Here is a 25029-nt window from a genome sequence, read left to right as displayed (position 1 = left end):
GACTTCTCTAACATTGTCAGTGAGGTTTTATCGTGGTTAGGACAACTCACTCTCACTAATGGACACTGTCGGACAAACAACGTAACATCAGGTAAAGCTACTGCTTCACAGCTCCAGAGACTGGCTTCAATCCTGACTGCAAGCACTGTCTGTGTGAGTTTGCAGGATCTCCGCGACCGTCCAGGTTTCCTCCAACTGTGAAGCCCGAGGGAATTGGCTGCAAATGCCCCCTTGGTGCAGTGGTGTCAGTCTCGAAGTACAAACATCCTGCATTTACATAGGGCCTCAGAAATGGCCCTGGGTGCTCCACAGGAGTACATATCAAACAAATTGTGCACATAAGAGGTGAGGGCCAATTAAATGTTAACCCAAAGACAAGGAAAGAGAGAGGTGGAGAGGTTTCCAGAAGTCAGGACCAGGTACAGCCACTGATAGTAGGAATGATCATTTTAATTTTTAAAAATGTTTTAAAATTTTTTAAATGCAGACATACAGCATGGTAACAGGCACAATTACACCCTATTGACCCCAGTATGTTTTGAACAGTGGGAGGAAACTGGGGAGAGCGTAAAAACTCCTTACAGACAGTGCTAGATTTGAACCCCAGTCGAAATCAGTGGCTCTGTAACTGTGTTGCGCTAACCATGCCACTCACCTCAGGGTGGCTCAGTAAGTCTCCAGGTCAGATGAAGATCTCGGAGAACTGTCTGGCCATAGGTGGTGGGAGGCTGAAGGGAACTGCAGTTGGAAAAGGAAGGATGCTTACCTCACCATCTGGGCTGTGGGGACTCCGGGCTCGCTTCCTGGATGGGGTTCGTTGCAGGAAGTCAGAAATCCTCTGCACCAGGAAATCTCTGTCCTTCAGGTTGGCGAAGAGGAAGGTCATTTTGTTCTTGGTGCTGATGGACAGAGGGCTGGGGAGGACACTGGAACTGTCCGCCTTCTCAACAATGCTCACCTGATGGCACACAAGACCACAAATTCACTGCAGCCATCTACATGAGGTGCTGCCTTGAGAAGGCAGCTAACATCGTAAAGGACCCCCATCACCCTGGTCACAACCTCTTCTCACTGCTCCCTTCAGGCAGAAGGTACAGAAACCTGAAGACCAGTTTTTATCCAACAGCTGTCAGACTCTCTCACCTTAAACCTATGCCCTCTTGTTTTAGACTCACCTATCCTGCGCTTTGAAAGTGTGCAGATTAAAGTTTGAGCTTGCTCTAATCCCTGGACCCAGAACACAACCTTAGGCAAATCTCAGTGCTGGTGCATTCTGGACCTCAACACAGAGACAGAGGCATGTTTCCAGCAATCTACTGAGAGTGCCGCAAATCTCAGGTAAGCCTGTCTCCAATTGCTGGATATTTGTACCCTGTCCTTAGAATTTAACCAAAGGGCTTGTAACATCTAAGATTTGGGATGGAGCAATTAGCAGTCATAGTGGGGACATTGACAGAAATATTTAAAATCTCACTGGCCACGGGGAAAGTGCCGAGGACTGGAGGGTGGCTCATGTTGTTCCGCTGTTCAAAAAAGGATCCAAAAGTAAACCTGGTAATTATAGGTCTGTAAGTCTGATGTCAATGGTGGGTAAATTAATGGAAAGTGTTCTTAGAGATGGTATATACAACTATTTGGAAAGACAGGGATTGGTTTGGAGTAGTCAACATGGTTTTGTACGTGGTAGATCACGTCTAACAAATCTTATAGACATGATGATGGGAAGGCAGTGTATGTGGTCTATTTAGACTTTAGTAAGGCTTTTGATAAGGTTCCCTATAAGAGGTTAGTAAGGAAGGTGGAACCATTAGGTATTAATAATGAAGTAGTAAAATGGATTCAACAATGGATGGATGGGAGATGCCAGAGAGAGTGGTGGAAAATTGTTTGTCGAATTGGAGGCTGGAGTCGAGTGGATCTGCATCAGGGATCAATACTGGTCTACTTCTGTTTATCATGTATAATAATGATCTAGATCACACATGTCAAACTCTGGCCCGCGGGCCAAATTTGGCCCGCGATATAATTATATTTGGCCCGCAAGATCATTTCAAAAATGTATTATAGGTGGCCCACCCTGCAGCGAGAGCTGATGCTGTTTTTTGGTAATGTCACCCCCACCATCCTCCCCCTTAATTGCACATCCTTCCCCACCCCCTAACTATCCCCTCCCCCCTAAAACCACCCCCCTTAAAAGATGGCCAGAATATTCTCAAAAAGGAATCCAGAATGGTAAAGTTCTACAAACCTTCTGCTGGGAATCCTAACAACACCCGGCGATCAGATCCACGGGACGCGGAGGGAGCAAGAGTGTTGCAGGTTGACCGTGCAAACTTTGAGAACGGGGAAAACAAAATTGTAACACGAGAAGTCTGTCGATGTCATCAGCCAGCAAGCCAGTTGGAAGGCTCCCCGCACAACCAGTCACTTCTCCCACCTGTCGAGCAGTGCGGCGGATTGGCGAGCGCCTGTGATTTCCTGTCGGCACGACGGACATGGCAGGCTGCACACGGCTCCCGCTGTTCCGCAAAGGCTGATCAGCTGCGCGCTGGGCCTGAGTGGGTGGGTAAGGAGGGGTGGGCAGAGGGTGTAGGTGAGGAGTAATGGGCAGGGGAAGTTATGGTGGTGCGAGGGGCAGTTAGAGGGAGGGATGAGTAGAAGGAGGGGTGGATAGGGAAGAGGTAAAAGGGGAGGGGCAGGGCGAGTAGGGGAGGGGTGATTAGAGGGTGAGGGACGGATAGAGGGAGGAACAGGTTGAGGGGAGAGGCAGTAGAGGGGCGTGTATAGGATGGGGTGGGTAGAGGCAGAGCGAGTGGAGTGAGGGGTGAGTAGAGGTTGGGTAAAGGACTGGTCAGGTAGAGGGATGGTGGGTCGAGGGTGAATCGAGGCCTAGAGCCTGAGGAGTGAGCAGGAAATGCTGAGTCCTGATGCAGGCCAAAATGGACACAGCCTGTGAATGCTGACTACATCTCCACAGGGACCAAATAGGTTTCCCTCAGGTCAAACAAAGGGTGAACTTGAGCTACCTACTCCTGACCTGTAACATTATCCTCCTAAAGTTATATCCTAAAGTTTAACATTACATATGTTGAAAGAAGAGAAAACATGCAGATGTTGTTGAAAATTTTCAATAAATATTTAGTTCGGCCCTCGACTTAGTCCAAGTTTTTAATTTTGGCCCTCCATGAATTTGAGTTTGACACCCCTGATCTGGATGATAGGGTGGCAAATTGAATTAGTTAATTTGCAGATGATACAAAGATTGGCAGTGTTGTGAACAGTGAGAAAGATTATCAAAGCTTACAGGGTGATATAGGACAGATAGAAGAGTGGGTTGAAAGATGGAGTTTGGAGTTTAATACTGATAAATGTGAGGTGCTACATTTTGGTCGGACTAATCAAAATAGGTCATACATATGAAATGGTAAACAATTGAGGAGTGCAGTGGAACAAAGGGATTTAGGAGTCATGGTACATAATTCTCTGAAAGTTGAATCATATGTGGATAGGGTGGTGAAGAAGGCATTTAGTATGTTGGCTTTCATACATCAGAGTACAGAATACAGGGATGTAATGATGAAGTTGTATAAGGCATTGGTGAGGCTAAATTTGGAATATTGTGTGCAGTTTTGGTCGCCGAATTACAGGAAGGATTTAAACAGTATAGAGAGTGCAGAGTAAATTTAAGAGAAAGTTGCTGGGGTTTCAGGGTTTGAGTTTCAGGGAAAGGTTGAGCAGGCTGGGACTTTATTCTCTAGAGTGTAGAAGATTGAGGGGTGATTTGATAGAGGTATTCAAAATTATAAGGGGGACAGATAAAAGTCAATGTGGACATGAGTTAAGAATTAAGGGGCAGACGTTTAGAGGTAACATGAGGGGGAACTTCTTTACTCAGAGAGTGGTAGCCGTGTGGAATGAGCTTCCGGGAGAAATAGTGGCGGCGGAGTCAATTGTATTATTTAAGAAAAGGTTGGACAGGTATATGGATGAGAAGAAGATGGAGGGTTATGGGCATTGTGCAGGGAGGTGGGACTAGAAAGGGGTGTTTGGTTCGGTGCGGACTAGAAGGGCCTAATGGCCTGTTTCCATGCTGTAATTGTTATGTTATAGGCTTTTTCTACTGAGAGTGGGGGAGATGCAAACAAGAGGGCATGGATTGAGAGAAAAAGGGGAATAGTTTAAAGGAAACATAAGGGGAAATTTCTTGGTGGGGGTATGGAATGAACTTCCAGCTGTGGTGGTAGAAGTGAGATTGATGTTAATATTCAAGGATAGGTTGGATAGGTATATGGACAGGAGAAGTGTGGAGGGTTATGGGTCAAATGTGGGTCAGTGGGACTAGGTGGGAGATATTCGGCACAGACTATTAGGGCCAAAGTAGTCTGTGTCTGTGCTGTAAATGGTTATATGGATGTACAAAACAGGAGCAGGAGTCGGCCATCCAGGCCCTCAAGACTGCTCTCTGTCATTCAGTAAAATTGTGGCTAATCTGGCCATGGACTCAGCTCCACTTAACTCCCTGTATCCCTTCACTCTTCATTCTCCTACTATTCAAACATTTAGCAGAGTCTTAAATACATTCAATGAGGCAGCCTCCATTGCTTCCATGGGCAGTGAATTCCAGATTCACCACTCTCTGGGAGAAGCAGTTCTTTACATAAGATCCCCTCTCACTCTTCTGAATTCCAGTGAGTATAGTCCCAAGCAATTCAATCTCTCCACACAGGCTCACTCTCTCACTTCCAGAATCAACCTGGTGAACCCCCTCTGCACCATCTCCACAGCCAGTCTATCCTTTCTCTACCGCACGCAGTATTCAGGTGTACAAGCACACTCCCAAGCTGTTGTTTTTCATCATTTTATAGCTTGATTTATCATTTTTCCTGCCAAGTGGTTGAGTTCTCATTTCCTGGACTCTCTCTTGCTCACAGAACCTGTCTGCACCTCTCTGCAGAATCAATGCTCTCTGTACCTCTCGTAGCGGGATGATCAGGTTGCAGGCATCCTCCTCTTTACTCGCGAAGCAGATGTAGTTATTGGAGACAAACATCTGTCCCATGATGTGCATCTTATTGAAGGGTGTCCAGAGGGTGCACTCAGTGTGACCATCCAGCTTCTCGTCCTTTGGGAGCTTGAACGTGGATCGGTATCGTTCGTTCTTTGCACGAGCGTCTAGGTCCCTGCAAAGAACGACATGAAGACAGGAACGTGAGAAGAAGGAAACTCCGACCAAACCCGAGATGGATGGAAGTTGTGAAGGTGGCCCGGGAAAGAACAGCGCCCCAAAATCTTGGTCACAGGTTGAAGCAAAGATTCGACTGCAAGTCTCAAATGGGGAAATGAGGAAACCTGGTGAGCCAGCATTAGACCCTCAGGTTGATCCCCAAGACCCCACGGGTCTGTACATCAGGTGGAGACCCCGTTCCACATCTGGAAACCCCAGCAGATTTCCACACATGACATGATGCCAGCCCTGCACAGGGTGGCCACAAAATCTGACTCTTTTATTAACGAGTTGAGGGATAACATTGGCTCAGGATACAGTGAGGGTATAGGAACAGGTCATTTGGCCCCTCTTGCCTGCCCTACTCTTTAATAAGATCATAGGTGATCCAACTGCCAGTTTCCTGCGCTGAACTCTTTGACTTGAATATCTAAACACCGGTCGGTGTCTGTCCCTTAAATATTCAGGGCCAAGCCTCCAAAACCCTGTTCAGGATCCTAATGATTCACTGCTCTCTGGGTTTAGGAAACTCCTTGTTTCACCCCTGTTCAGCCGATACCTTATTCTGAGCTAATTCAGAGGAATCATTGAGTCGTGGGGAATAGCAGGGAAACAGGCCATTCAGCCCAATGCCCAATGCCTACACCACCCATCAGAAACCTACTGCTACACCACTACCCTACACATTCTCACACACTCTAATGTTCATTCTGACGTTATTGTCACATACATTCCCAGATTCCACCATCAAGGTAGAGAGAGGGCAGAGAAAATTTACTAGGATGTTGCCTGGACTTCAGGAACTGAGTTACAGGGAAAGGTTAAACAGGTTAGGACTTGATTCCCTGGAGCGGAGAAGAATGAGGGGAGATTTGATAGTCATTTAAAATGATGAGGGGGACAGACAGAGTAAATGTAGGTCAGCTTTTTCCACTGAGGGTAGATGAGATATAGAGGACATGGGTTAAGGGTGAAAAGTTTAGGGGGAACATGAGGGGGAACTTCTTCACACAGAAAGTGGTGGAGGTGTGGGACGAGCTGCCAGCTGAAGTGGTGAATGCATGCACAATTTTGACACTTAAGAAAAATTTGGACAGGTACATGGATGGGAGGGGTATGGAGGGCTATGGACTGGCTGCAGGTCAATGGGACTAGGCTGAATAAATAGTTTAGCACAGACTAAAAGGGGCTAAGGGCCTGTTTTCTGTGTTGTAATGTTCTCTATGGTTTTATTTACTTACAACTCACAGTAGCCAATAAACCAACCCTCCACACCTTTGGGACCTGGGGGCGGGGAAACACCCATACACTCACAGGAAGAATGTGCAACTTCACACAGACAGTGCCAGACATCGGGATCGAACATGGGTCTCTGGAGCTGGGAGGCAGCAGCACTACCTCCTGTGCCACTGAACTGACTCGGTGTTGTAAAGACAGGTGGATGAATAGCACCCAGTGGCCACTCTACATGGAGAGGAGAGCTGTCCCCAGTGTCTGAGCTGAATCCAACCAACACAATCTCTAATTGTCACAAGCTGGTCTGTGGCAGCTGGACAGGGCAGATGTTTCCAGAAGTGTCCAATTTCACTACCAGACCAAAGCTTGCAAGTGTCTGGGATAGATCACTTCTTACCCCTTTCCTTTTTCACCAGCCATTACAACAATGTCCTCGCACCCATCATCACCCCCCCCCCCCCCCACCACCCACTGCTGGTCAATAAACAGCAGATAGAGGCTAACAACACAGATGGGGTCCAAAACAACGCAAGGTTTAGAGAGGAGGTGCCTCAGAATGGATTTGGGGAGGACTGTTTCCCACCAGAGGGCTTTTTGGACCTGGAACACGATGTCTGAGGGGATGTAGAGCAGTGACCCTCCGAACACAAGTTGTATCCACACCAACACTTGATCCTCCTATGAAGGCTGCAGTCCTGGTGCTAGTGACCGAGACTGGTACAAAGGGAAGGCTGATAGTTGGAATGGACGTCGCATTGAAAGGCCTGATCTGTGCCAATTGACGGACTAGTTGAAGGAGAAGTGGTGCCAACTCCCAGACAGGCAAGAAAGAGCACTAAGGCCAAGGGAGAGCAGAGAGGCCAAGGCTTTATGAAGCAAGACAGCTAAACCTTTTTAAATACTGGTGTGGCAGATGTGGTTGTCCGACAAGGGATAAAGGACAACTCAGGAGGTGAAGGGGAGATTGGGGATAAATAAGATAGAAATAGGAGAATAAGGAAAATGTTAGATGTTGTAGGAATGTTGTCTTAGAAAGAGTTGAAAATAAGAAAACAGAAATGGAAAAGGAGGAAAGGTAATGATGGAAAAACGGAAAGAGAAGATAAACAAAATATAAAAGGGCTACGCTGAACTATATGTCTTTAAATATTAATGGAATACATAACCAAATTAAAAGGAAGAAACTACCAAATTTAAATGAATAAATGTATTCCATTAGAAAAAATAACATATTGGTTAAGAAATAATATTGAAATATTCGAACAAGTATAGGAGCCTTACATTAAATACAATAGCGAAAACCTACCGGGGACAAACATTACCTAAGTTGATGGAAGGAGAAGGAAAGAAAAGAATGGACTCAGTAGAATTTCTGGTGTAATTTTGTTGAATGACAACATTGTCTGACTGGCTTAATGCAACCTAGATTGTATACCTAAAATGGATGAGAGGGGGGGGTGGGGGGGTGGTTTGGGAGGAAAGGGGGGGGGGGAGAAAAAGTCACTGTATATGTGTGAAAATGAAATAGTGTATATCATGGCTAATGTGATTTATGGTGTGAAAAATAAAAAAAATTTAAAAAAAAAAAAAAAAAAATACTGGTGTGGCCTCAGCTGGAGGACTGTGGCCAGTTCTGGGACCACACATGGACCGCGTGCCCCCAAAGAAGTGATCGGTGTCAAAGGTGAGGGAGAGGAGCGATTTTCACCCAGAGTGGCCGATGCCTTAAAATAGGGCTGACTGGATTGAGGTTTAAAGGAAAATTATCAAATTAAAGCTTCCCCCCTCTCCTCATTGGGGGAGTTCAGACCAAGGGGAAATCATCTAAAATCAGATCCAGGTCATTCAAAAAGAAAGCAAGCAGGTTTTTCCCATCAACAGGGGATCTCGACCCCATTAATCATTTTGAAGTTGGGTTTGCCAGGCTAATAATGAGTACCACAGAACCATGGATCAGCACTCTGCAGAACCATCAGCACAGCCTAAATCTACAGCCACCAGAGAGAGGATTCAGCAGGGAGCCAGGAAATGGGGGCACCAGAGAGAGGCGGGGGATGGGGGTGGCAGGGCAAGGCAGAGGGATTGGAGTGGCAGTGAGAAGTGGGGGATGGGGGTGGCAGGGAGAGGCGAGGGATGGGAAGTGGAGCAGCAGGTAGACTGGAGAATGGGGGGGGGGGCAGGGAGAGACCAGGAAATGGGGGTGGGGCAGGGAGAGACCAGGAAATGGGGGTGGGGCAGGGAGAGCTTGCAATTGTGGCTTGAAACACTTATCAACAAGATCAGAAGAGGAAGGGAGGAACTAACCGCTTGAGTGCAGAGGCATACTTGAGTGAGCTCTTGGGCTTGGGCAGGCGCTTATCCTGGGAGAAGGCCTCATTGTCCAGCAGCTGCTGTATAGCGATGTTGGCCAGCTGCTCCATCAGATGAAAGGTCTCGATGATGTTGAGGAACATGGAGAGGTAGTGCTCCTGGTCTCTGGTGCTCACCTTGATGCATTCGGGGAAGAGAAGTGTGGCATTCTTTTCAAGCTGGGTCACGTCAACCCATCCAATCAGCAGTTTCACTGAAACCAGAGGAGACTCGTTCATTCTCCAGCAACTCCTGAACCCTTCCCTCTAGATTTCTGAGTGACAAAGGTACCTGTGGACACTACCTCACTTTTTCTCTTATTTTGCACTAGTTATTTATTTTTTAAATCTTGTATTTATGGAACTGTAATTTATCACAACTATGGACCTTGTTCTGCACAATACGGTTGTCACAAAACAATTAATTTTGTGACACGTGTTTATGGTAATGGTGATTTTCACCTCCCAATGTGCCCAAAGGTGTATCTGGCAGCGAGGGAGGTTTGAAGTGTCCGACTGACATTTGTGTGGACACAAACACTGAACTCACATCAGGTTCAGTGTAAGGTCCCTCGTCTCAGTTTTCACCGCCTCCCTCCCCGCCTCCCCCCACCACGTCGGTTAACTCCATTTGTCCGAGAACTGTGTACCAACTCCAAGCCTGGTTTTAACCTTTCTACTACTGGTCCCCGTACTTTGAGATGTCCCAGCCATCCCTCATTGCCACCGGGTCCTGGAGCCTCCCTATCAGCGCCATGGAAGCACCTTTCCCAGAAGGGTTGCAGTAGTACAAGGCAGCATTCACCCACACCTTCTTAAGGGACAGTAAGTGTGTTGCTCAGATAACAAACAGTGAATAAATAAAGTCATGTCTCTCCTCCTTAACCACAGGTTCCTTAACAAACATTTCACATCCAAGGCCTCCTTTGATCTCCCCATAAGCAGAAACATCTCTATGTCTATCCCCATCTATTCCATCACAAACCTCCCCCCTCAAACTCATTGGACTTCACAATGGTTCTCTCTCAGTTCTAACCCTGATGCACAGGTATCACCCTTTGATGGTTTACACCACATTCCTCTGCAATAATTCAGCACATGGCTTCTCCCAAGTTTGACAAGAGGCAAGATCGCTGCCTGAAGCCCTGTATCACGCCTTCATTACCCAGAGACGGAGCGATCTGGATCCTCACCTTCCTTCCCCAACAGGAAAGAGTAGAAGCAGAGGTGATTGACGCTGAGGTAAACCCATCCTTGCCAAGGGACCCTGCCCTTCCAGTAGCTACAAGAGTAATAATTCACCAACTTCTCCGCTTCCGGCATTCCAAATAGCTTCTGCATTTTCAATTCCGCTTCCTTGAACTTCCCGGAATCCTCCTCCTCTTTTACTTCCTTGTTTTTGTTTTCCTCGGCCAGGATACCCTGAAACATGGAGTAGACGGAGGATGAGACAAGGTGTCAGAACGAGGGAACATTCTGTGAGCTATTCGCCAACTTCCCCACATGACAACCACTTTGCTAGCCTCCCCCTCCACTCACACACTTCCTGGAAAAGGCTTGGCTCTGGACTGATTAATCTCTCTCTGTAACTCATCACTCTGTTTCACTTGGACACTAGATACGGGTTAACTACCTGAACTGCTTGCAAAATTAACTTTCTCACTTCATCTCATACCTGCAACAATAAATGAACTTTACATTAATGGGGGATCTGACCCTAGAGGTGCTGATACATTCAGTGAATATCTCTGAATCTCCCCTCCCTTCCTGGATCTCTCCTTCTCAATTTCAATTCCCCGTCCCATTCCCTTATGGATATGTCCGTCCATGATCTCATACACTGCCAGACTGAGACCACCCACAAATTGGAGGAACAGTATCTCATCTTCCGTCAGGGCCCCCTCCAACCAGATGGCATCAACATTAATTTCTCCAGTTTCCATTAACTTTCTTCTTCCCCTGTCTCCTTTCCCCCAGCTCAGTCTCACTCTCTCTTCCCCTTTCCCTCTATCTCCTTTCACAGACCCAAAATCAATTCTCATCTTTCCTCTTATCATATCCAATTAACACCTAAGCCTATTGGTTTGGACTCCTCCCCCTCCCATTCTTCCCCTTTAATCTCTTGTCTTTAATTCAGTCCCTGCCTGGTTTTTTGCTTATACCTCGAAGCAGGGCTCAGGCCCAAAACATCAGTAATATATCTTTACCTCCTGTGGATGCAGCGAGACAGGCCAAGTTCCTCCAGCATTTCTGTTTCTACTACAATCTCAGCATCTGCAGACTTTCATGTTTCACTCCTTCTCAAGATCTGGATTTGCCACAAATATCAGCAACTCCCTCAGTGACCTCTTCTGCAAGGTTTCCGCTCCATTCCACCAGCTCCTGTTTGCTACGCGGGCATTTCTGAGATGTCCTTCATTCTTGAAACCCAGGTTCCCCTCCTCCACCATGCACCTTTTCTGTTTCCCACACTTCTGCATCCACCCAGTTCCCCTGGCCACCCTGCCTCCAGACATCTGCCCTAACCCGCAGCTCCTCCATTTCCTGCTCATTCGTCCTGGCCACTTCTCTACCCCCAGACACAGCAAACACAGGATTCCTCTTGTCCTCACCTACCACCCCACCAGCCTTTGCATCCAACATATTATCCTCCAAAATTTCTGGCACTTACAACAGGATCCCACCACCATACCTATCTTCCACTTTCTGCCTTCCATAGGGACCGCTCCCTATGTGACTTTCCAATGCCCTCATCCCTCCCCGCAATCATGTCCCCCCCCTTCCCACCCCGACATCTTCCCCAGTGGCCACAGGAGGTGCCACACTTGTGCCCACACCTCGACCCCACCACAGCCCAGGGGCCCTCAACAGGTTTTTCACGTGAAGCAACACTTCACGTACGACCGCAGGACTGGTTTACTGTGTCTGGTGCTCCTTTTGTAGCCTTCTCTACATCAGAGAGAGTGGGCATAGACTAGGATATCGCTTCGCTAAGCACCTTCTCTCCATCTGCATCAGTGACAACCATTTCAGTTCTGCATCACACTCCCATATTCACACGACTGTCCAAGGCCTCACGTACTATCCCACTAAGACCACCCGTTAATTGGAGAAACAACACCTGATTTTCCGTCTGGGTGCTCTCCAGCCAGATGGCATTAATATCAACCTCCAGTTTCTACTAACCTGTTCTTCCCTCTCTCTTCCCCGGTCTTTTCCACTCAGCTCTCCATCCCCTTCCCTATCCATTCCTTGCCCTGTTTGCTGCTGTGCCCCCCCCTCCCTTCTTCTCCTATTACCACCTGCCTTTGGGAACAAGCTCCTCCTCCACTCCTCCCTCCCTTACTTTCTTATTGGGACACCTGCTGACATTTCTCCATACCTTGATGAAGGGCTCAAGCTCGAAATGTTGGTTCTAATCCTTTATCTTTGCTGCATCAAGTTTGACCTGCTGAGTTTCTCCAGCTTTGTGTCTGCTCCTCTTCTCCATCTTCCGCAGTCCATTCTCTCTGACACTCGCTGGCCCATTCTTGTTGAATCCTCGACATTGGGGCAACCAAACACAGGTCTGGGTTCTTGTTTCCTATTGCCAAGCCCTCCCACAGCCCTGGTACCAGCAATACTCAACTCATACCAGGAAGCAGAAGCCACCCTCTGGCCTGGTCTCACCCTGTCACAGATATTTCCTTGTCCTGTCCATCCCTCCCCCATCTTTTCTGCAATTTAAGACTGACATTGTTTGAATCTCCTTCCCATTTCTGATACAGGTCCTGAAAAGTTGACTCTGACCCTCTCTCCACAGATACTGCTTGACTTGCATGGAGTTTCTAGCATTTTTGATGTTCAAAGGATTTCAGCATCTGCAGTGTTACTGATTACCATGAGCTTGGTCTACTGACCATGGGTGGTGTTCCCACTTGGTTATGTGCCAGACAGGGAGGAGGCTCCAAGCCCACAGACCTGGATTTTACCCTTGACGAACGTCGTCACATCCTCCTCATTCTCGAAGACAGACAGCGTCTGGAGGAGATTGACCTCCAACCAATCCCAGTGCTTCGTGATCTCCTTCCTGGAGCTCCCTAAACCATTGAAAAACACAGTGAAGATTCAAATTAATCATCCTCAACAACAACTTAACTTTATGTGTGCATCAGCAGTGCAGCTACCCCACAGATCCAGGACGCCAGTTCAATCTCAGGTGCTCTCTACGTGGAGTTTGCATGCTCTCCCTGTGACCCAGGGGCTCCGGTCTCCCCCCACACCCCAAGTCAACGAGATAATCAGACGCTGTGAAACACAAGCAAGTGTGTGAGTGAGGGGGGAGAATGTGGGGGAGTTGATTGGAACATGGGAAATTGAGATGAACATAGGTATAAAATACGAAAGTCTGTAGACCCCGTGGTTGAAGTAAAAACACAATTCTGGGGAAACTCAGCAGGTCAAACGGTGTACTTTATAGAGCAAAGATAAAGATACACAACTAATGTTTCATCAAGGTATAAGCAAAATGTAGGTAAGTGCCCAAACTACCTGGCACAATGTTGGTTCTATATCTTTATTTTTGCTATATAGCTCAGGCACCTGCCTACATTTTGCTCACAACTTGATGAAGGGCTCAAGCCCGTTGGTTATGTATCTTTTATCTTTGCTCTATAAAGTAACGTCAAGGGCAGAAGGGCCTGTACTGTGGCCTTTGCCACATAATGGGATCTTTCTTTCCATTACTTCAGACCCTGTAATGGTTGGGGCTCTGTTCCCATGGTGCTTACCACCTGCGATGTTCCAGTACACCTGAGACTCCTGAGTCTGATGGAGAATCCTGTAGGGGGCCACACGTGCACTCGAGTCCAACACAACGTCCAGCGTCCCCACAAGCAGCCCTGTTGGAGGAAGAGGGTAAGTGACTCCAGGGGACAGCTTGGCAGATGTTGCTGTTACAGGGAGATGAAGGCAGCCTGAGTTTGCACTTACTGGGACACAGAAAGCAGAGGGGTGATCCAAGAGAGGTAAGAAATTGTGAAAGGAGCAGGTGCAACACACGGGCAGCCTTATTCCTTGGGGGTTCATGACCATGGGAGTTTATTGTCATGTACCAAAACGATTACTTGCTACAGCCACACAAGGTACACTAGCTGACACTGAACGAACCAGAACAAACAGAGAAAGTGATCATAAATATGAAAGGTCAGGTGTAGTACTGAGGGAGCTCCCCACCGTGGGAGGTGAAGTACCGATGGAGCTCCCCATTATGGGAGGGACAGTACCAAGGGAGTTCTGTACTGTGGGAGGGGCATTCTTTGCAAAATGAAAACACTGACTGGGTCATCTGGAACGTTAACTCTCTCCCCTCTTCCACCATTTTCAGTTTCATTTTAGATTTTCCACATCTACCATAGAACATTACAGCACAGAATGGGGCCCTTCAGCCCCTCTAGTCTGTGCCAAACTATTTTTCTGCCTATCCCAGGGACCTGCACCCAGTCCATAGCCCTCCATACCTCTCCTGTCCATGTACCCGTCCAAATTCTTCTTAAATGTTAAAATTCAGGCTGCATTCACCTCTTCAGCTGGCAGCTCATTCCACGCTCCCACCAGTCTGTGTGAAGATGTTCCCCCTCACTTACCCCCTAAACTATTCCCCTTTCACCCTTAACCCCTCATAATTTTAAATACCTCTATCAAATTTCCCTTCATTCTGCTGTGCTCCAGGGAATAAAGTCCTAACCTGTTTAATCTTCCCCTGTAACTCAGTTCTGGAAGTCCAGGCAACATCTGGGTAAATCTCTGCACTTTTTCTATCTTATTGATATCTTTCCGTAGTTAGATGACCAAAACTGCACACAATACTCCAAATTTGACCTCACCAATTCTTACATAACTTTACCATAACATCCCAACTCCTGAACTCAATACTTTGATTTATGAAGGCCAATATGCCAAAAGCCCTCTTTTCAACGCTATCTACCTGTGACACCACTTTCAGGGAATTATGTATCTGTATTCCCAGATCCCTTTGTTCCTCTGCACTCCTCAGTGCCCGACCATTCACCGTGTACGTCCTTTCTTGGTTTGTCCTTCCAAATTGCAACACTTCATAGTTGTCTGCATTAAATTCCATCTGCCATTTTTCATCCCATTTTTCCAGCTGGTCCAGATCCCTCTGCAAGCTTTGAAAATCTTCCTCGCTGTCCACGACGCCTTCAATCTTAGTGTCTTCTGCAAACTTGCTGATCCAATTTACCACATTATCATCCAGATTATTGATATAGATGACAAACAAGGTCCCAGCACTGATCCCTGAGGCACAGCACTTGTCACAGGCCTCCTGTATGAGAAGCATCCGTCCACTACCACTCTGTTTTCTCCCACAATGTCAATTTTATTTTTTTCACACCATAAACCACATTAACCATGATACATACTTTTTCCTTTTCAAATATATACAGTGCCATTTTCTCCCCCCCCCTCCCTCCTCCCATCCCACCCTCCCTACCTCCCCCCATCCCACCCTCCCTACCTCCCCCCTCCCATCCATTTAAAGTACAAAATCTAGGATACATTAAACCAGTCAAACAATGTTGTCATTCAATAAAAAATAAACAAGAAATTCCACTGAGTCAATTCTTTTCATTTCCTTCTCCTTTCGTTAATTTAGATAGTGAATGTCCCCGGTAGGTTTTAGCTATTGTGTTTCATGTAAGGCTCCCATATTTGTTCAAATATTTCAATATTATTTCTTAAACTATGTTATTTTTTGTAATGGAATACATTTATTCATTTCTATATACCATTGTTGTATTTTCAAATAATCTTCCGATTTCCAGGTTGACATAATACATTTTTTTGCTACGGCTAGAGCTATCTTAATAAATCTTTTTTGTGCATCCTCCAAATCAATTCCAAATTCTTTGTTTTTTATGTTACTTAGGAGGAAGATCTCTGGATTCTTTGGTATATTGTTTTCTGTAATTTTATTTAATATTTGGTTTAGATCTTCCCAAAATTTTTCTACTTTCTCACATGTCCAGATTGCATGAATTGTTGTTCCCATTTCTTTTTTACATCGAAAACATCTATCAGATACTGTTGGGTCCCATTTATTTAACTTTTGAAGTGTAATGTATAGCCTGTGTATCCAGTTATATTGTATCATACGTAACCTCGTATTTATTGTATTTCTCATCCTTCCAGAACATAACTTCTCCCATGTTTCCTTTTTTATCTTTATATTTAAATCTTGTTCCCATTTTTGTTTAGTTTTACCATTTGTTTCTTCATTCTCCTTTTCTTGCAGTTTAATATACATATTTGTTATAAATCTTTTGATTATCATTGTATCTGTAATCACATATTCAAAGTTACTTCCCTCTGGTAAACTCAGACTGCTTCCTAATTTGTCCTTCAAGTAGGATCTCAACTGGTAATATGCCAGCACTGTATCTTGAGTTATATTGTATTTATCTTTCATTTGTTCAAAGGATAATAATCTATTTCCTGAAAAACAATTTTCTATTCTTTTGATCCCTTTTTTCTCCCATTCTCCAAAGGAAAGGTTATCTATTGTAAAAGGGAGTAACTTGTTTTGCGTCAATATTAGTTTTGGTAATTGATAATTTGTTTTATTTCTTTCTACATGAATCTTCTTCCAAATATTGAGTAGATGATGTAATACTGGAGAACTTCCATGTTGTACCAATTTTTCATCCCATTTATATAATATGTGTTCAGGTATCTTTTCCCCTATTTTATCTAATTCTAATCTCGTCCAATCTGGCTTTTCCCTTGTTTGATAAAAATCTGATAGGTATCTTAATTGTGCGGCTCTATAATAATTTTTAAAGTTTGGCATTTGTAAGCCTCCTTGTTTATACCATTCTGTTAATTTATCTAGTGCTATCCTCGGTTTCCCCCCCTTCCAATAAAAATTTCCTTATTATTTTCTTTAACTCTTTGAAGAATTTCTCTGTCAGGTGTATTGGCAATGCCTGAAATAGGTATAGTATCCTTGGAAAAATGTTCATTTTAATACAGTTTATCCTTCCTATTAGTGTTAATGGTAAATCTTTCCAATGCTCTAAATCGTCCTGTAATTTTTTCATTAGTGGATAATAATTGAGTTTATATAGTTGGCCGAGATTTTTATTTATTTGTATACCTAGGTATCTTATTGCTTGCATTTGCCATCTGAATGGTGATTCCTTCTTAAATTTTGAGAAATCCGCATTATTCATAGGCATTGCTTCACTTTTATTTACGTTAATCTTGTAACCCGACACTTCTCCATATTCCATCAATTTCTTATATAATTCTTTTATTGATAGTTCTGGTTCTGTTAAGTATACCATAACATCATCCGCAAATAAACTGATTTTATATTCCTTGTCTTTTATTTTTATCCCTTTTATATTATTTTCTGTTCTTATCAATTTTGCTAGTGGTTCTATAGCTAACGCGAACAATAAAGGTGATAGTGGGTATCCCTGCCGTGTTGACCTGCTTAAGTTAAATTGCTTTGATACATATCCATTTACTGTCACTTTCGCCAATGGTCCCTTATATAATGCTTTAATCCAATTAATATACTTCTCTGGTAAACTGAATTTTTGCAATACTTTGAATAAATAATTCCATTATACTCTGTCAAAGGCCTTCTCTGCGTCTAAAGCAACTGCTACTGTTGGCGCTTTACTCCCTTCTACTGCATGAATTAAGTTAATAAATTTACAAATATTGTCTGTTGTGCGTCTTTTAATAAATCCAGTTTGGTCTAGATTTACCATTTTCGGTACATACTCTGCTAATCTGTTTGCTAATAGTTTAGCTGTTATCTTATAATCTGTGTTAAGTAAAGATATTTGTCTATATGACGCTGGTGCGAGTGGATCTTCCCTTGCTTTAGTATTACTGTAATTATTGCTGTTTTGTGAATCTGGTAAGCTTTGTGTTTTATCAATCTGGTTGATTACTTCCAGGAGGGGTGGAATTAATAAATCTTTAAATGTTTTATAGAATTCTATTGGGAATCCATCCTCTCCTGGTGTCTTATTATTTGGTAATTTTTTTATTATCTCTTGTATTTCTACTATTCCAAATGGTTCTGTTAATTTATTTTGTTCCTCTATTTGTAGTCTTGGTAGTTCAATTTTAGTTAGAAATTCATCTATTTTCCCTTCTTTCCCTTCGTTTTCAGTTTGGTATAATTGTTCATAGAATTCTCTAAAGTTTTCCTTGATCTCCTTTGGATTATATGTGATTTGTTTGTCTTTTTTCCTTGATGCCAATACCATTTTCTTAGCTTGTTCTGTCTTAAGCTGCCATGCAAGAATTTTGTGCGTTTTTTCCCCTAGTTCATAATATTTCTGTTTTGTCTTCATTATATTCTTCTCCACCTTATATGTTTGTAGTGTTTCATATTTTATTTTTTTATCTGCCAATTCTCTTCTTTTAATTGTATCTTCCTTCAATGCTAATTCTTTTTCTATATTTACTATCTCCCTTTCCAACTGCTCTGTTTCCTGATTATAGTCTTTCTTCATCTTGGTTACATAACTTATTATTTGCCCTCTAATGAACACTTTCATTGCATCCCATAGTATAAACTTATCTTTCACTGATTCCGTGTTTATTTCAAAATACATTTTAATTTGTCTTTCAATTAATTCTCTAAAATCCTGCCTTTTGAGTAACATGGAGTTTAATCTCCATCTATACATTCTTGGAGGGATGTCCTCTAACTTTACTGTCAATATTAAGGGTGAATGGTCCGATAATATTCTAGCTTTATATTCTGTTTTTCTTACTCCATCTTGCATACGAGCTGATAATAAAAATAGGTCTATTCTTGAGTATGTTTTATGTCTAGCTGAGTAATATGAATATTCCTTTTCCTTTGGGTGTTGTTTCCTCCATATATCCAAAAGTTGCATTTCTTCCATCGATTTAATTATAAATTTGGTTACTTTGTTCTTTCTGTTAATTTTTTTCCCAGTTTTGTCCATATTTGAATCCAAATTCAGGTTGAAATCCCCTCCTATTAATATGTTCCCTTGCGTATCTGCTATCTTCAAAATAATATCTTGCATAAACTTTTGATCTTCTTCGTTAGGTGAATATACATTGAGTAGATTCCAAAACTCCGAATATATCATTACATATCTCCCTGCTGGATCTATTATTTCCTCTTCTATTTTAATTGGCACATTTTTACTAATTAATATAGCTACTCCTCTTGCTTTTGAATTATACGACGCTGCTGTTACGTGTCCTACCCAATCTCTCTTTAATTTCTTGTGCTCCAATTCAGGTAAATGTGTTTCTTGCACAAATGCTTTATCAATTCTTTCTTTTTTCCGTAAATTTAGCAGTTTCTTCCTTTTAATTTGGTTAAGTATTCCGTTAATATTTAAAGTCATATAGTTCAGCGTAGCCATTTTATACTTTGTTTATCTTCCCTTTCTGTTTCTCCATCATCACCTTTCCTTCTTATCCATTTCTGCTTTCTTGTTTTGAACACTTTATAAGACAACATTTCTAAAACATCAAACATTTTCCCTATTCTCCTATTTAAAACTTCTTTAACCCCAATCTCCCCTCCCCCTCCTGAGTTGTCCTTTATCCCTTGTCGGACAACCACATCTCCCCTCTCCATTTGGATTTGCGAATTCACTCGCAAACGTCAGCTGATTTTGCAGTGACCGTAACTCCTCCCCACCCAGCCCCCCCCAGAAAAGATTTCAATTTTCATATGTAACAAAGGTCACGTCTATACTCTATATATTTTCCTCTAAATACGGATACATTCATGTATGCACACACATATATATATATATATATATATATACACAAACACATATACCCCTTTACACACATACATATAGATCGTGGTCATTTTTACTCTTATTACATGTCTTCATCTCTCTGCTTGTTTTGTAGTTGTTCTGCAAATTTCCTTGCTTCCTCTGGATCCGAGAATAGTCTGTTTTGTTGCCCTGGAATAATTATTTTAAGTACCGCTGGGTACCTTAACATAAATTTATATCCTTTTTTCCATAAGATCGTTTTCGCTGTATTGAACTCCTTCCTCTTCTTCAGGAGTTCAAAACTTATGTCTGGATAGAAAAAAAATTTTTGACCTTTATATTCCAGTGGCTTTCTGTCCTCTCTTACTTTCTTCATTGCTTTCTCCAATATATTTTCTCTTGTTGTATATCTTAAGAATTTTACTAAAATGGATCTTGTTTTTGCTGCGGTTGTGGTTTTGGAGCTAAAGTTCTATGTGCCCTCTCTATTTCCATTTCTTCCTGTAATTCTGGTCTTCCTAGGACCCTGGGGATCCAATCTTTTATAAATTCTCTCATATTCTTGCCTTCTTCATCTTCCTTAAGGCCCACTATCTTTATATTATTTCTTCTATTATAGTTTTCTATCATATCTATCTTCTGAGCTAACAGCTCCTGTGCTTCTTTAGCTTTTTTATTAGATTCTTCCAATTTCTTTTTTAAGTCTTTTACTTCCATATCTACAAATGTTTCTCGTTTTTCCATATTTTCCACTCTTTTTGCCAATTCTGATATGGCCACTTCCATTTTATTCACTCTTTCTTCTGCATTCTTAATTCTTCTTTTTATCTCATCAAATTCTTGTAATTGCCATTCTTTCACTGATTCCATATATTCTTTAAAAAAAGATACATCCATTGTCTTGCCTTTCTCTTCTTCTTCCACTTCTTTCTGTTCTTCTTCTTCTTCCTCTGGGTTGACCATCTGTTGTTTCCTTGTTTTCTTTTTACCCTCTTTCTTGTTGTCGTTATTGTCTGTGTTCTGCACCTGCTGCTGTGCTGCAGGTGTCTCTCTCAGCCGTGGAGATCGACTCCGAAACTGTTCCCCCCTCCCGTCAGTGGGTTTTTTTTCATGCGCAGTTGCGCACTTTTACTCAGCTCTGCGAGCCATTTTTGTAGTCCCGAGCCTGGGACTTCCACTGACCTGAGGGAGCGGGCTTCTCTCTCCGCGGCGGGCCTCTTCGGACAGGTAAGGCCTTCACCTTCTTCTTCCGACGTCTTTCCTTCTTCTTTTCTTCCCGTTGTTTCTGGTTTTTCTTTCTCCGCTGCCATTTTCTTCACACTTTTACTTTCACTTTGTTTTGGTTTTTAAGTTTGTGCCTTTGTTTTTTCTCTATCTTTTTTTAACTTTTCTGGAGAGGGCTGGAGTTCCCCTACCGGCCACTACTCCATCACGTGACTCCCCCCCCACAATGTCCAATTTTGAATCCAGTTTACAATCTCTCCGTGGATACCTAGTATCTGAATCTCCAGTGTGGGTTCTTGTCAAAGGCACACAAGGCAGGGGGGTGGGATGGCCAACTGCCTCCCAAAAAAAATTTGGGCAAAACAGTGGGGAAAATTTGGCAAAGTCGGGGATTACAGAGATCTGAATCATCTCCCCAGCTTTGCTCAATCTCACCTTCTTTCTTTACCTCACAGCCGCAGCCTGACATTAGAAGGTGGCATCCCGTCCGATAGCCAACTGATCCATTCAGCAACCCACCCCCCCCCACCGCTCAGCCTGTTGAGGACGTCCCGTGTCCCCCTGTCCCCCCCCCCGCTCAGTCCATTCGGCATGCTGGCAGCCACTTTACAGAGGAGGGAGTGGCCTGTATCCTGACCTGGAGGTGAGATGCGAGGTGGCTCAGGCGTCATGCGAGCACCTTGTCAAATTTCAGGCAAATCAACCCCTCTGCCCCCCTTAACCAGAAGTCCCCATATGCATATGGTCAAAGTCCTTACTAAAGTCCACATAGACAACATCCACAGCCTTTCTTCATTTACCTTCTTGGTAACCTCAAAAATCTCTACAAGATTTGTTAAACACGACCATGCACACACATAGCCATGCTGACAGTCCTTAATCAGTTCATGGCTGTCCAAATACCTATATATATTATCTCTCTGAACTCCTTCCAATAATTTACCCACTACTAATGTCAGGCTCACCAGCCTGTAGTTATCTGATTTACTTTTGGAGCCTTTTTTAAACAACAGAACGAAGTGAGCTACCCTTCAATCCTCCACCCATGGCTAAGGACATTTTAAATATTCCTGCCAGGGCCCCTGCAATTTCTACAATTGTCTCTCTCAAGGTCCGAGAGAATATCATATCTGGCCCGGAGGATTTATCTACCTTTTTTCATTGTAAAGCAGCAAGCACCTCCTCCTCCTTAATCTCTATATGCTCCATATCACTACTGTTTTTTCCCTTCCTTCCTCGTGCACTCTGCCAGTTTCCTGAGTAAATACTGAAGCAAAAAAAAAACTGTTTTAAGATCTCCCCCATTACGTGAGGCTCCACACATAGACGACCACTCTGATCCTCTAGGGGACCAATTTTGTTCCTTACTGTCCTTTTACTCTTGATATATTTGTAGGTTTGCCTTCACATGATCTGCTAAAGCAGCCTCTTGTCTTCTTTTTGCCATCTTGAATTCCTCCTTAAGTATTTACTTGCATTTTCTGTACTTGTCATGTTCAAAAGTAGCTGCACTTGCTGTTCACCTCCCTCTTCTTAACCAGGGTTCCCTCTGCCTGTTAACTTTGCCTTTAATCCTGACAGGAATATGCAAACTCTGCACTCTCAAATTTCACCCATGAAGTCTACGAAGCCTCTTCACACCACAGTTAAGGCCAATTTCAGCTTCATGGGGATAACAGAGCAGAATCAACATTGCTGAAAGTGTGTGATAGAGAAAGAACTTGGAACCAGCTCCTGTGGTGGAGTGATTAAACTGGGGAGGTTGAGAGACTTGCCTGGATGGGCAGAGTGGTCTGATATTGGCCCAGAATGGGGAGGTGTAGGGTAAAGATTCTTCTGGTAAGGGTGCTGCACAACCAGACGCAGGACAATGTGGTAAGGGCACCGTGCCTAGGGATGGAATGGAATCACTTTCCTATTCCCTCAGTGCCCCCTGTCCTGGGGTGAGGTGAAAGGGGGCCCCTGGGGGGGGGGGGGCAGGGAAGAACCTGGGGAGGGGTTGAGGGGGGGAATGAGGAGGGGGATACTATAGGGATGAAGTGAAACCAGTGGGGGAAATGGGGAGGAACCCAGAGGGGGGAACCCTGGGGGGATGAGGGGGGGAAAAGAGGGGGATCCTGGGTGGATGTGGGGAATGAGGGTGGGTAACCATGAGGGTTGTAACCATGAGGGTTGTAACCATGAGGGTTGTAACCATGAGGGGGGTAACCATGAGGGGGGTAACCATGAGGGGGGTAACCATGAGGGGGGTAACCATGAGGGGGGTAACCATGAGGGGGGTAACCATGAGGGGGGTAACCATGAGGGGGGTAACCATGAGGGGGGTAACCATGAGGGGGGTAACCATGAGGGGGGTAACCATGAGGGGGGTAACCATGAGGGGGGTAACCATGAGGGGGGTAACCATGAGGGGGGTAACCATGAGGGGGGACCCTGGGGTGAGTTGAGGAGGAAGGATGAGGGGGTTGAGGAGGGAGAGGTGAGGGAGTGGAGGGGTGAGGGGGTTGAGCAGGGAGTGGAGGGGTGAGGGGGTTGAGGAGGGAGAGGTGAGGGAGTGGAGGGGTGAGGGGTTGAGGTGGGAGTGGAGGGGTGAGGGGTTTGAGGAGGGAGAGGTGAGGGAGTGGAGGGGGTGAGGGAGTGGAGGGGGTGAGGGAGTGGAGGGGGTGAGGGAGTGGAGGGGGTGAGGGAGTGGAGGGGGTGAGGGAGTGGAGGGGGTGAGGGAGTGGAGGGGGTGAGGGAGTGGAGGGGGTGAGGGAGTGGAGGGGGTGAGGGAGTGGAGGGGGTGAGGGAGTGGAGGGGGTGAGGGAGTGGAGGGGGTGAGGGAGTGGAGGGGGTGAGGGAGTGGAGGGGGTGAGGGAGTGGAGGGGGTGAGGGAGTGGAGGGGGTGAGGGAGTGGAGGGGGTGAGGGAGTGGAGGGGGTGAGGGAGTGGAGGGGGTGAGGGAGTGGAGGGGGTGAGGGAGTGGAGGGGGTGAGGGAGTGGAGGAGGTGAGGGAGTGGAGGGGGTGAGGGAGTGGAGGGGGTGAGGGAGTGGAGGGGGTGAGGGAGTGGAGGGGGTGAGGGAGTGGAGGGGGTGAGGGAGTGGAGGGCGTGAGGGAGTGGAGGGCGTGAGGGAGTGGAGGGGGTGAGGGAGTGGAGGGGGTGAGGGAGTGGAGGGGGTGAGGGAGTGGAGGGGGTGAGGGAGTGGAGGGGGTGAGGGGGTTGAGGAGGGAGGGGTGAGGGAGTGGAGGGGTGAGGGGGTTGAGGAGGGAGTGGAGGGTTGAGGGAGTGGAGGGTTGAGGGAGTGGAGGGTTGAGGGAGTGGAGGGTTGAGGGAGTGGAGGGTTGAGGGAGTGGAGGGTTGAGGGAGTGGAGGGTTGAGGGAGTGGAGGGTTGAGGGAGTGGAGGGTTGAGGGAGTGGAGGGTTGAGGGAGTGGAGGGTTGAGGGAGTGGAGAGGGTGAGAAAGAAGGGACCATCCAAGGGGGGGGGTCCTGGGCAACCATGGGCCAACTAGGGAAAACGGTCAACAGTGAGGCTCCGTCCCGCCCCTTGCGCGCCGCCATTGGTCAGCGGCGGTAAAGCGTGCGTTGTGATTGAGCGGCAGCCGCTGCCCATCAGGCGGAGCGCTACACGGGCCGTGTTGCTCACCGGTGAGTCCGCCGCCGCGGCCGTGACCCTTCCGCCGCTGCAGCACGAAGAAGGGGTTGGCGCGTTCCGTGAGCCAGAGCGCGCTGTTCAGCGCCACCTCCTCGGGGTGCAGCCACATTGTCCCTGCGCCCGGCCTTCGCCGCGCAATCCGGCTCTGCCAACGACGCCCGCCCGCTGACCGTCCCGGGCCGCTGCAGTTCGCGGGGCGGAGACCGGCCAGTGCGCATGTCAGCGACGCTGGGACGGGCGGGGCGGGGGGGTGGGTGTCTCACATTCCTCCCCCCCGCCCCCCCCCCCCCGTGAGGTGGGGGAGAGGAGGGAGAGGGGGGAGAGGAGGAAACCACCTTTCGGAAGTTGTCTCCAAGCTACACCCGTTTTGACCTAGAAATCTCTGGCTGTTCGTACATGGTCGCTGGTCAAAACCGTGGATCTCCCTCCACCACAGCAGTGCAGGGACCCCCGGGACCCCCATATCTCCAGTACAAGGTGTGTGGGCCCAGAGGGTAAACGGTTCCATCACTGTGTCAACACCTTCAAGGACTGTGGGCAGCTTGCAACGGGCTGGTGCCACTC

General features: G+C 45.7%; 1 protein-coding gene across 3 annotated transcripts in view; it reads right to left on the bottom strand.

The window, feature by feature from the left end:
• Positions 1–24668, bottom strand: part of LOC138743114 (TBC1 domain family member 9B-like) — a 60792-nt gene extending 36124 nt beyond the window's left edge. For all 3 annotated transcript variants that reach the window (XM_069897965.1, XM_069897966.1, XM_069897968.1), the window contains exons 1-7: positions 24457–24668; positions 13578–13688; positions 12769–12887; positions 10002–10230; positions 8765–9023; positions 4973–5180; positions 767–958 (exon numbers count right to left, since the gene is read on the bottom strand). In XM_069897965.1, the coding sequence (XP_069754066.1) occupies positions 767–958; positions 4973–5180; positions 8765–9023; positions 10002–10230; positions 12769–12887; positions 13578–13688; positions 24457–24574 (1236 nt within the window). In that variant the 5' untranslated portion in view covers positions 24575–24668. The remainder of the gene's footprint in view (positions 1–766; positions 959–4972; positions 5181–8764; positions 9024–10001; positions 10231–12768; positions 12888–13577; positions 13689–24456) is intronic.
• Between the last annotated feature and the right edge of the window lie 361 nt (positions 24669–25029).

This window comes from Narcine bancroftii, chromosome 9, assembly GCF_036971445.1.
Source record: "Narcine bancroftii isolate sNarBan1 chromosome 9, sNarBan1.hap1, whole genome shotgun sequence".
Classification (NCBI taxonomy): Eukaryota; Metazoa; Chordata; class Chondrichthyes; order Torpediniformes; family Narcinidae; genus Narcine; species Narcine bancroftii.
The sequence above is the reverse complement of the archived record's forward strand: the minus strand, read 5'-3'. Positions and strand labels throughout refer to the sequence as shown.